We start from the raw sequence: 13,162 nt of genomic DNA, 5'->3' as shown, positions 1-13,162 counted from the left end.
ATACTTCTCTTCATACAATTTCGCTAAAGCAACAGCCCTCAATAGAGTAGAAGGAGTCATAACAATCACATCACGTCTAATATCAGGATCTAAACCACTGATGAAACAATTAAAAAATGCATCCTCTGAAAGACCAATGGAACGATTTGCAAGAGACATAAATTGCAAATAATACTCAGAAACATAACCTGTTTGTTGCAATTTGAAAAGCTCAGCCATAGGATTGTCAAATAGTGAAGGTCCAAACTGAGATTCCAGAGCCTTAGTCAATTCTGACCAAGTAGATACCGCAGCTAACTTCTGTAGCATCTGAAACCATGGAACAACATCCTTGTCAAAATGCATAATAGCAATATCAACATGCAAAGCGTCTGGAGTATTGTGATACGAAAAGAACTTCTCAGCCTTAAAGATCCATTCTAGCACTGGAGTAGAACCATCAAAATAGGGAAATCCAAGCGAAATATCTTTCACCAATGAAACAACATTCAGCGGCGAGGTTTGATGTGAAGGACCACCTTCTGAGTTTGAACCATCATTGTGCTGAACACTATTCGCAATCAACAAGTCCATCAACTATTGCATGAGGTCTAAGCGATCTTGCTGCGATTTCTAAAACTGAACCTGGAGATCACGTTGAATCTGATCTCATTCAATTTGATCATTCATCCAGCTCGTAAGTGTAGTAATTTGGTCTTGCAACGTTTTGAGGCTAGTGTCAGCCATTGATGACAATGAAAGCACCAATGAAATGTAGAACATAAAATTTGTATTGAATTTTCAACAATTTTTACAGTAAAAATAGATTGCTCAGATTGTGTCTTAGAGAAGAAATTCAAATTGAAAACAGGAACTATGAGTGATGCCTTGCTCTGTTCTGTATAGTCTTCAATTGTTCCTAAAACCTTGCAGAGAGGATACATGAGAAGGTGGAGAAAGGGAATTTGGGAAGGTACAAGGAAAAGAGTATCCAGGAAGAGATCAGAAGAGATCCAGAGAGAAGGTTACCTTACACACCTAATTTTGTTGAAATCTCTTAAGCTTTATACTGGGTTTCTTCACACGTGAGCCTCGCCTTCTTTCTATTAGACCCGGATCAATTGCCACGTGTTCTGAAGGCGTAACAAACTTTCCCGCCATAAGCTCATTTTTACCTTTGCATGTTACACAAGCCTAAATTACTCTATATTTGATTTTTATTGCTTTCATCTTTTATTTTTTGAATTAAAACTTTCCATTACTATTTTTCTTTACCTGCTTTCATTTATAGCATTTCAATCTTTATTTTTCATGTAATTCTTCACTTTCTTCCTCTTATTTGTTCACTTACATTAAACATTCTTTGGAGAAATTCACTTACATTAAACATTCTTTGGAGAAATATTCTTATACAAAACCCAAAATTTTCAACTTCACTTAAATATTCTTATATAGAAATATTGTAGAACTATTTTAAAAAAAAAAGAAGAAATATTGTAGAGGATTCATGGGGAAAAGAAAAGATAAAGGTTTGGTCAACACACACACACGTGCGCGCGCGGTCACATGACCTCTATATAATGTATCATCTTGACTATCATTGTAAAATGAATAAATATAAATAGACATCCATTCCCACATGCTATGTGACACCTTAAGAGAAAAATAGAGAGAAATGTAGATATGATCAGTGATATATGATTTGATAGGAAAAGAAAAATAGAGAGAAAACAAAAGTATCAACTAGGTGTTTGAAATTTATGGGTATTTAAATATAAACATTCTTGTAAAATCTAATGGTGAAGACTTTGCTCTTATATTGCTAAGCATATGTAGAAGTTTTGAAACAAACTCTCTCTAATGGCGGGCCACCCACATAATGGCATTGTTAGATAATGCCTATTAATTCCTCCCTCAATTAATCAGAAAACAACCTTATACGGATGGTGATCTTCCTTCGACATATATGACACTTGTGAATTTTTGATCCACACTCTAAACAAGTCTGCATTTGAACCACTTATAAATCATCATTGCAAGAAAATGAAATTGAAAAAATGGCAGTGTTTCTTGGAGTTTACCATGTGTCCACAACCAAAGGTCATGTTCTTCTCATTGGTTAGACAAATTGAACAACCCTACGTAATTGTAAAAGCAACTTCAGTTCTCATGATAAAAATAACATTTGATCAATAATTCTGAAAATTATCTAATATCCGTTTATAAATCTTTAAGATTTGTTATAATCAATGACATGTGATTCCTTATTCAACATAGATGTTATGAGTAACATTCTTTTGAAAGTAATAAATTATCATGTTAGAGCTGGCGTAATCACCCCTAGTATAATGAATTCTTGTGTAGGGACAGTGACAAATGTGTTATTTTAAACTATCATATGAATATAATGAATTCTTGCGTGGGGAAGTAACATTTTCTTTTGAATATAATGAATTTAGATATTTGAAATACATTGTTCATGATTCACAGTATATTTTTTCTTGAATATGAAAACAGATTAATATTCTACTATGTTTCCAGATTTTTATTTTATTTTATTTTCTCTAGTTACTTGTCTAGTATAGGTTAGATTTCTGCTCAAACTAATTAGCCTGGGATACCTGTATAGAATTTTGAAATGATAAATAGAAAACCTCAAAATTCAAAACTAGAGTAAGTGACATAAAGCATAAAAGTCTTGTCCTCTCTAGAAATTAAGAAAAAACTTGTCTTGTCTGTTCAGTTATTCTCACAACAAATTGAGTGGTCTTATCAAGCTCCAGTGCGAGCCTCTGGATGCACTTGTTCTGTTCTTGTAGCTCTATCTTAGCCTTAGTACATTCATTCTGTAAATTGAAAACTTCCAATGAATACTTTGACTTGAAGCAAAGAAACTTAATGATACTTTGACTTTCCTTCAAAAATTACTTCTTTTAGGAACTACAATTATGAAAAATATATACCTGTAGCATATGTACATATTCTTCTTGTTTTTGCCTCTCTTCAACTCCACTTTCCACTGCAATCTGCAAGCAGTGTAGCCTCTGAGATAAACTATTAATCATTTGACAAGCTTGCTTCTCAGCATTTGATATCAATTCATTTTCTTGCTTCAAAATAAACAACTGAAAATGGAGAACACAAAATGTGAGAATGATAAAAAAAAATGGCTACAATGTGCACAATTAAGCTCACTTCAATTTTGGATTGTCATGCAATCACCTGGTGTTCATTTTCTTTCTTGAAGCTGTAAAGTCTATCGATAGAATTCCTTGCTCGTGCCCCCCATTCGTCGCACTCTGACCGTAGTGTTATGTTCTCATCTCTAACAACATCAAATATTATTTTTTGACAACTCTTTTTTGGATCAGTAGGAATTGAAGACAGGTATCCGAGAATTTACAACACATGCTCCTTTTTCAATCAACTCAGCTAGATCCCGTCAGTTATTATTTTGACAACTTATTGAAAGTTTGATAGCAATGCAGGTTGAATGTGTAAAACAAACCTACTCATATTGTGTTTCTAATACTAATATGCAATAAAGATGAAGATGTATCATGTGTATAAGAGTTAAAATGGATAGCTGCATAACTCTATGCAAGGTTATCAAATTCAAAAGTTCATGTAGACTCGTGAGAGTTCACTTTATATAAAAATAAAAATAAAATATTTATAAATAACATATCAATTAAACATTTCAATAATATAATAAAATAAAATAATAAATTATAAATTTCACAATATTTAAAAGAAAACAAATGATTGAGATTTCCATATGACTATACTATTGCTTGCTAAAAATAAATTTAGAATCACAAATGACAACTATACTTAATCTTTGCCAATTCTTTTTTTAGGCTTCTCAATTGATCTTCAACCTCCCGGGCATTATTGGTTGCGTCCTGCATTACAATGGAAGATTAAGTCACAAGTAACCATTTCTTACAAGTTAAAACAAAGTTCCAATGTCAATCATACCTGAGACAGAGAACTTGAATTCAAGGCCCTAGAGTTGGTGTTTCCTTTTGCATAAACCAAGCAAAGACATAATACAATTAGCTATGTTCTCATTTTGGATTTTCAGAAATAAATGAATAGAAATTGGAATGAAACCAAAATACAAAAACATATAAGAAAGAGCCTATATAGACAGACGGATAATATGATAGAGACCTGAGAGAAATTCCAAGCAAAGAGGAATAGATAAATGAGCATTATCTTCCACCTCATTTGAGTTTTTATGATTTTCAACCTGTGAAGAAAGAAAAACCGAAACTTAATATCTATAGTAACTCTAGATATATCATATTTTAATCATTTTGTAATGTGACAGATATATAATGCAATGTAGTTTTGCAATCGTTTAATGATGAACTTGTTATTCAATAAATTCATTTTTCTAATGATTAAAGTAGCATTTATCCATATATATTGACATTTTAAATTTTACCAGGCAATGAAAAATTACATTTCCATAAGCAGGTCTTGCTTGATTGACCAATGCTGCTTCAGATGAATTTTCCTTCTCAACAAGACATTGAAACCTATGCCCTGATCTCCAATCAAAATGCTGGCATGTTCGTGAGCTGAAAAAAAAAGAGCATAAAATCTTAAAGCCATGTGAAGTAAACCCAACATTGATCTTAAAATAAGAAAGAAAGACACCATTTCATATGTCTGCATAGGATTAATTTTTTTTCTTTCTAAAAATGAAATATTTTAATTAGGCATGTAAATCTTGAAATAAAACAAATATGGATATATATAATTAATTTCTTAAAAAACTGTGTGATATAATTAATATTAAGCTCAGGAAAATTTTAGTGCCTGATTTAGATGTGAAATTGGCTTTAAATTTGAAATTGGACTAAGCTTTAAATTTTTTTAGAAGTTATTTTTAAATTAGAAGCATAACTTTATGATAATACTCAGGTATATGTGCTTAAAATGGGTGGCACTCTAGTATTGGGTTTTAGCATTTATATATAGTAGGGGCAGTTCCTAATTAATGCACCTCCTCCAGTTTACTAAATGTAATAGGTGCAAAAGGGGTCTGGCTTCGATGGCCAGTGCCTCCAGAACTAAGGAAGAAGAGAATTGCAATGAAAAGGAAAGTATTATTTTCTGCATGCTTGATTGTTTGATTACATAGGTATTTATAACAACTCCTGATAACAGATTTTGGATTGGCTTGTATGCAGGAATATTCCTATAACAGAATTAGTTTGTATTTGTCTAGTTAAGAGAGACAATTCCAATCAAGCTGGATATGGATTGGTGCTGGCTGGATATGCGGAAGCTGTGGTTCAATTCCTGGTTTACCCTCATGCGTAGTCATCCAGGTATGCAGGCCTTGTCACCTTTCGTTTGGGCTTTTCTACTATCTGCACCCTCTGTTCTTCCTTGTTGGTGAGTTCATTTCCTGTTCCTGTGCTTAAGGTCTCTGCTGCTCTATCAAAATGTATCTCTTTTATGTATTTTTTATATTTTTCTCCCTCTAAACTACCCGTTTGGGTCGCTAAGATATATATAATTAAGGCCGATGGAGGTGTTCAGCAATGGAAGGTTAGGATCAGTCTATAAGGTGACGACGATGAGTGAATTGTGCACGACAATGGCAACAACTCCACCACCTACAACAATGAACTAATGCGTGGAAACCTAAGTTATTTGGATTTGAGTCTCGTAGATGAAAAAAATGAGATTGAAAGAAAAAAATCTCATTAAAAGTGATCAATTGAAATCTTTAACAAAGATTCATTATCATTAATAAAACTTATAAATACTTTATATCAATAACATGATTAAAAAAAATAAAATAAAGGAATAAGTGCAGGGACACGTATAGAGAAGTAGTGATAATGAGGGGTAGTGTTTTATAGGAGTGTAGAGGGCTGGATTTGAGACAATGGCATTTAGGGAGTCCTTCTTCATGTGTCTCTATCTACATATCCATACAATCAATCCGCATTTTTTGCTTCAAGAAACTGTTAATATACTTTCATAAAGTAGTTTGTGAAATTGTTAAAATTTTAACAATTTGTGAAAGTAGAATCGATAATTTTGAAAAGAAAAACAAAAAAAATAAATAAGGAAGTTGCATTTAACTATTGGAATTTTTTATTCCAATAATTAATGCAAAATAAAATTTTAAACCAATTATATTAACTATTAATCATCACTAATGAGTTTTATTGTATGTAATAAAATTAATTGAATATATTAAACTATAAAATAAAGTGATATGAACTTAAATTAACAACTTCATTAAAGGATCATGGAAAAACCTAATATATTAACATACTATAAGAAAATAGTCTCTATATTGAAAACGTAATTTCTCTTCTTTTCATTTGAAGAGTTATGAAGATAAAAAAAAATCTAATTAAAGAAGAATCCTAAGACCGCTGAATTCACAATGGATAATTACAAAAATCTTACAATCGAACGCTTAGATCAAGAGCCAACTATTAATTTAAATATTTTATTTAATCCTTAATAATCAAACATATTATACATCCTAAAACTTTTGTAATTATTTTGTTATATACATGTAAATTTTGACTTTCGCATCCTAAAGAATAAAATAATATTAAAATAAACATTAAATATTAAGATTTTGAACATTAACAACCGTCTATAGTAATATTTCATTCAAACTTAGGCCTTTATAATAAATTTATGTGAACTTTTGCTGGCAATTTTAGTATGTAATTGACATATGATAATATTGGGGTGTCCCCCATTTTCAGTTCTACCGCTTATTCTTAATAATAATAATAATAATAATAATAATAATAATAATAAAGGTGTCACTATGACTCGTATAAAAATTTGCCAGAAATAGGTTTCACACATTAAGGCAACTTATCATTCAAGTTTCGAGAAATTCTGATGGAGATAGTATATTTTATATCATTTTTGCTGACTATCATTTTTTTTTATATAAAAATTAAGTACCAGATCCAGATGTAGTATTAAATTATACCAGAAATTAAAGTAAACTACAGAATAGTAGTACTAACATATAATATAAGAATTTGAATGGATCACATGGCGTAGGATAAAGAAGGTAAATGCTTAAAAAAATATAAAAAGTTATATAATTAAGAATTTCGATTGGAATTTTGAATGAGTGGTGTGCATGTTCAATGCGCCGTTTATTTATTTATTTTTTAAAAATTATGAAATGGTTTTTAAGATATTTTTCAAAATTTTTATTCCTATATTCTAACAATTGTATTATTTTAAAAAATGAATAATTATAGTGATTTTTAAAATATATAATATATTTTTAAAAAAACTATTTTCAAAATAAATAATTAAATTACAATAATAATATAAAAGTTTTTCACATTGTTATCCAATTAAATGTTATTATATATGATACTTTTAAATTTTATAATAAATATCTTAAAAGTTATATTTAAAATGATTTTTAATTTAATTGATTAACAATGTAAATATCTTTATATTAATCATATAGAAATTTTTAATTAGATTTATAATATACGAAAAAAATATTAATAAAGAAAATGAGTCGCGATAACTAATCCTAGCTGGTATGCGAAATGTTTTGCAGAAATGCTCACGATATCTGTTTTTATATAGTTTTCCCAGTAAAAATATTTTCACTTTGACGTTTTCAATCATAGAAGTAAAATATATGTCAGTAAATCATTGATTAAAAAAATTATGTCAGTCAAGAAATTTGGAGCATCTATTAGTTTTTGAAGAAGTAACTGTGTTACATCATTTGTGGTAAAAACAAATGTGAAGTTATGATAAACAGAGTTTTGTTCATTTTGACGTACGTGGTCTGTGATTTTTAATGAAGGTCAAATATCGCTGTCAAAATAAAAAATGAAAGTCAAATATCGAAATACAGAGACAATCTAGTTGATCAACTAATTAAAGAGTCATTGAATACAGGTTAGATTTAAAAAGTACGTACCCTTAATATTTAATATCATTTGGAGTTATAATCTTTGAAAGAAATTTATATTTTAATCCCTAGTTATATGATCAAAACTATTATGAAAACGATTTAAAATTTCTTATAATATAATAGTAGTGTCAAATTTAATTAGTTGATTAATATTTGTTTTTTCTCAAATAACATATTTCATTTCAATAACGATTATGAACAACAAAATTAACGCCACCATAATTTTAACTAATGACACGTAAAAGAGAAGTCTTATAAATAAAGACTAAAATAAAAAATGATACTAAATACTGGAACCATAGAGAGTCAGTTCTTAATACTCCTTGTGACCAAATTTAAAATTTGATTTTTAACAAAACTAACCTAATGTAATTAATAAAGTATCAGTTAATTTCTAAAATGTGAAAAATGTGAATTTAGACTTAATTTCACTTTTAGTCTTCAAAATATCATAATTATCCTCCAAAAAAACAAGTTTCATAATTATGTGATTTAGTTCTTTAAATTTCAATTGTGTCAATTGAATCTATTTGAATTTTCATTTGGAGGACCTAATTAAAAGTATGGTACCGATATGACATGGAAGGTGGTGATGATGCTAGCAATGACGATAATAGTCAAGGCAACAAAGATATGGTAGTCAATAATGGTTGGAGTAACAATATGACGGTGCCTATAGTAGTGGTCATGATAATGATGATGATACAGATAATAACGATGATCATGATGACAAAGAGGTGATAGTGACAGCGGTCGACGACAGTGATGATGACGATGATAATTATGGAGGTAGCAACAACAATAACAATGATAGTGATGATTTATGTGAGATAGTCTAGGAAGTGACTAATAATGGAATGATCTTTATAGATTTATTTTTTGTTTGTTGAATTTTTTAAAGATTAAATGAATGTATTAGATTTTAATTTGAATTTATAAACATTTTAATCTTTAAAAATTTAAATTAAAATAATATAATAGATTAAGTTTGTCCAAAAATACTTATACGAAAAAAATATATATAATGAATTAAGTTTTTTCAATAAACTAACATTAACGTTTATGGAAGCTTTCTTAGCGGTGACTTATAAACGAAGTTCAACTACTTTTTTTTTCTCAAATAAATATTTATGGAGAAATTCATTTAAGTATATATAGTTATACTTTAAAATAATTAATTGGATGTGTACAAAATTACAGTAGCATTGTGAAATTCTAACCGAAACCCCCCGCCTTCCACTTTTTTTCTCATTTGTTGCTTTAGGTTTTTATTAATTTTTTAAAAAATATATTTATAAAGCATTACGTTTTTTAACTTTAGCCTTTTACACTAAGTTAAGAAAAAGTGCAATAATTCAATCAAATACTATCATTTTTATAAAAGTAAAAAAAAAAGTATATGTCTTTAAACGGTTTTCTTATATTCACACTTGTCAACATCCTAACTAACTACTACCAGTTCTCTCAAAAGAAAACAAAAACTGACTACTACTAGTATTAAGACGTGTTACAAGTCCGAAGACTTTCTGTTGAAACATTTGTTAAATAACATTGGAATCAATATTATATATATATATATATATATATATATATATATATATATATATATATATATATATATATATATATATATATATATATATATATATAACATTAATTAATTAAGTCATGGAGGAATAAAACAATTAGCTTAAAAAAAATCATGAAAACAAGAAAGTAAGCATTGACATGTTTAGTTAGGTTGACTTAATTTGGTTACGAGACTTACCAAGATTTTATAACTATGCACCTTGAGCATGCTTTACAGCTTGGATTACCACACACAACACAGCCATTGATACCGTTAATATTGCCATGTCGAGGCATTGCTGTTTCATCACTCAACTCAACACTATTTTGCTCTTCTCCTCCTTCAATGTAGTAAGCATCTCCCTCATATATTTTCTGCTCATCAAGTTGATTGAATGAGTACTTATCCTGTCCAATTAATTAATTAATATTAAATTTTCAATTATAACTTAACTAGACTAAGAAAAGTCTGGCATATTAATTATCTATAATTTTCTATTCAACCAAACATTCCCTCTCAATATTTTTTTGGTAGGTTGCATATGATTCACAATTAAAAACTTAGTTGTAATATTTTATTTAGAACCCAAACAATATGACTATTTGTTTTGGCATGTGGCCCTTCTAACTAGTGTTTTGATGACGATGAAGTGAAAATTAATGTCAACTTGAATCTGTCAACATGATGAAACAAATTAAGGCACTGAAGCGTCAAAATATTAGTAACATTACGTTTTCAGGCTCCATGAGAAGGCAATGGGTTCTATGAGAAGGTGATTCCAGCAGATCTTCTGACATTTCTATCTCGACACATTCATATTTATGGCAAAACCTCCAGTGCATAACATGGCATGCATTTGAACTGATAAAATCAACAAAGGAAACCCATCAAACTCTATCGCCAAATTGAAATTAACTTCGAAACAATCTATTTGATAGAAAAAACAATAACTCTAGCTTTGATCAAAAAAGAGAAATCGAAAAAAAAAAATAATCTAAAAAGGTGTTGAGAATGCGGCACCAAAGAAAAATAAAAATTAACAGACATGCATGTATACACACAAAGAGAATTTTTTTATATGATTAAATTGAGATAACCTTGTTGTCTCCTTTAATTTTAAGAGAATATTTATGAGCTACGTGTATATATATATATATATATATATATATAAATTAAGTAAAAGAGTGTAATGGTACACCATATGGGAGTTGAGTTAACAATCCCATGGATATTTTCTTTCTTGTTCGCTGCAAAAGAAAATATTTAATTTTCCAAAAGGGTTTTTGTTTTATTTTTTTTATCACCATGTTAATGTAAAGGTTTACTTGATTGACCATTTATAATGCAGTCTTTTTTTTTTTTTGTAATTATGCACATTTTTTTATCTATAAGACTTAACCTGTGGATCTTAAGAAAATCTAAATTTAGTTTTCTTTCAATCAGTTAGAGAACATGTTGGTGAAGGCTATTGTTGTGTTCTCAATATTATATGTATATGCATAGAATTGAACAACAAAAGGGAGAATTAAAGGGGTGAATGAATATTAGAAGCTTTATAGTATTACCAATATATAGCAGTGTTGCAGCATGAACATCTTGTGACTATGTCGCTTAATCGGCCACAGAAGGAGCAAGCACAGTGTGCACTACTAGTGTTCCCATCTTGTCCAAAGAGTAGGCTGTTTATTTCATCATTGATCTGAACTAGTTCCTTCCATTTGGAGTAATGATTGCTCTCACAGAAATTATTGGATAACTTATTTTCTAGCCACAAAAGCAACCCTAGGATGGGTAATATAATCATCAATATGATCATAAGGACACAATTTAGATTCATCTCATTCATGTTTACCCCATAAGCAGGCATCTTTGCAGTACGTGAATGACTTATTGCCACTCTGAGATTGTAGGAAAAGTTAATTAAGGGAAAAAGAGAGCGAATGATGATCATATATATAAGCTCCTTATCATATCAAATTTATTATTTATTAGTATTGATATAGTCAGACCATGCTCATGGAAATTCAATGTCTTCTTCCGTTTGACTGTTGCTTCCATTATTTTTAGGAAATGTGAAAACGAAAAAAAAAAATCCAAGGTTAATTAAATTAATGAGAATTAGTCAACAGGAAAAAAAAATCAACATGTCATGTCATTGAGTGAAATTAGATTTGAAATCTTTTATATAAATATTGAATACAAGTCTAATAGATTAAAAAAATATAATAGGAAGTTAAAGAAGATTCAGTTAAAATTATTAGTTAGAATTTTCAATAAATATTTGTCATCAACTCAATAAAATTGATGAATTATTCTACATTAATATGACGGTGGCATAAAAAAAGTCAACCAGAATAAAAAAACTAGAAAATTGAAAGCAATAACTTTGACAATGAGAAATCATTGGCCTGACTTAAGTTTTGTAAACTCAACTGATTTGCCATGATGGCCTCATGAGGGTTGTTACGCGGTGATTTACCTGACTTAGTTTGGACCGTCCATGATCAATTAGTTTTAATTGATAGGTAAACTATTTTAATATTTATTTAATAACTCTGATTCCTAATGATTTTAAAATTTTAATCCTCATAGCTAACACCTGTTTATCTTCATTATCATGAAAAACCACTTTTATACATTTTTCATCAAACAAATCTTAGAGTAAGGATTTACACGGTTGGATTGAGTCGGGTTTGATTAAATCCATCATCCAACCCAATGAAAAAAATTTGGAGTTGGATTAGGAAAATTTTCTACCCACTCCAAATCAACCTGTCCGATCATGAATGAGTTGGGTCAATTGAATCACAACAATTAAAAAATAATTTTATTTTACAAAATTTAAATTTAAATAAATTGTACTAAAATTAAAAGGAAGTTCATCTATAATTAAAGATTTGAATAAAATTCTTAAACCTTTCATTTTCAACAAATTGAAAAGAAAGTTCATTCATAATTATTATCTTTGCAAGTGTTATATGAGTGCAGTCTTGATTGAATTTAAAAAGTTTCATAGTGACAACATTAGTGTCACCCTTAAATCCCTTTCCAAGAGCAATAATCTCTTGTTTCCTTTTCTGACAGTCTCTCACATGCTTTGTCAAATTAGTGGTTCCATGTTTAGAACTATTAGTCTTATATGATTTGTGGCAATACTTGCAAAAAGCATCATCATTTACCCTATCAAAATAAACCCAAACACGGGAAGGAGTTCTAGTAGGTTTTCTTTTTAGCACCTTTTCTTGTGAAGATGAAACTTCTAGCCCTTGTTGTGTAAGAACATCTAACACTTATTCTCTGATAGTGGTGGAGCTTCAACGTGCAGGTTCAGTAGGACATCGAGAAGGAGTAAGGGGGTGGCAGAGGACTTGAGGCATTGACACTTTCAGTACAACTTCTATTTGCCATTTGTCTAAAACAACTTGTGCAATACCAGGGAAAAATATCAACAACAGAGTACACTCAATTAATAAAATGAGATATAATCCAAAATCCCAATTAATATCTACCATTTAGAAAACCTTTAAATAATCCAAAATCTTAATCAAACAAAGATATAATCCAAAATCTATCTTAGAGGGTTATTACTGTTATACAATCAAAACAAATGTGAATACAACCAAAACACTAGAATATAACCTTTATGAAGTATATTTAGTCAA

The 13,162-nt window shown here is 29.4% G+C and overlaps 1 protein-coding gene across 3 annotated transcripts; it reads right to left on the bottom strand.

Annotated features, from left to right (window-relative positions):
- Positions 1–815: 815 nt before the first annotated feature.
- LOC106799545 (ubiquitin carboxyl-terminal hydrolase 15) lies at positions 816–11,428 on the bottom strand. Of its 3 annotated transcripts, none has more exons than XM_041018368.1 (12): positions 11,066–11,428; positions 10,232–10,361; positions 9,699–9,907; positions 4,433–4,568; positions 4,156–4,234; positions 3,961–4,004; positions 3,814–3,884; positions 3,202–3,304; positions 2,943–3,104; positions 2,733–2,825; positions 2,061–2,117; positions 816–1,984 (listed from the first exon to the last, which is right to left on the bottom strand). In XM_041018368.1, the coding sequence occupies exons 1-12, from the start codon at positions 11,365–11,367 to the stop codon at positions 1,898–1,900; spliced, it is 1,473 nt and encodes a 490-aa protein (XP_040874302.1). In that variant the 5' UTR covers positions 11,368–11,428; the 3' UTR covers positions 816–1,897. The 3 variants fall into 3 exon arrangements, with proteins under 3 accessions (XP_040874302.1, XP_025985485.1, XP_040874303.1); XM_026129700.2 differs by having other exon boundaries at positions 4,451–4,568; XM_041018369.1 differs by having other exon boundaries at positions 9,699–9,874.
- Positions 11,429–13,162: the final 1,734 nt, after the last annotated feature.

The sequence above is a fragment of the Glycine max genome, chromosome 8 (assembly GCF_000004515.6).
Source record: "Glycine max cultivar Williams 82 chromosome 8, Glycine_max_v4.0, whole genome shotgun sequence".
Classification (NCBI taxonomy): domain Eukaryota; kingdom Viridiplantae; phylum Streptophyta; class Magnoliopsida; order Fabales; family Fabaceae; genus Glycine; species Glycine max.
This window is presented reverse-complemented; position numbering and strand designations above follow the sequence as displayed.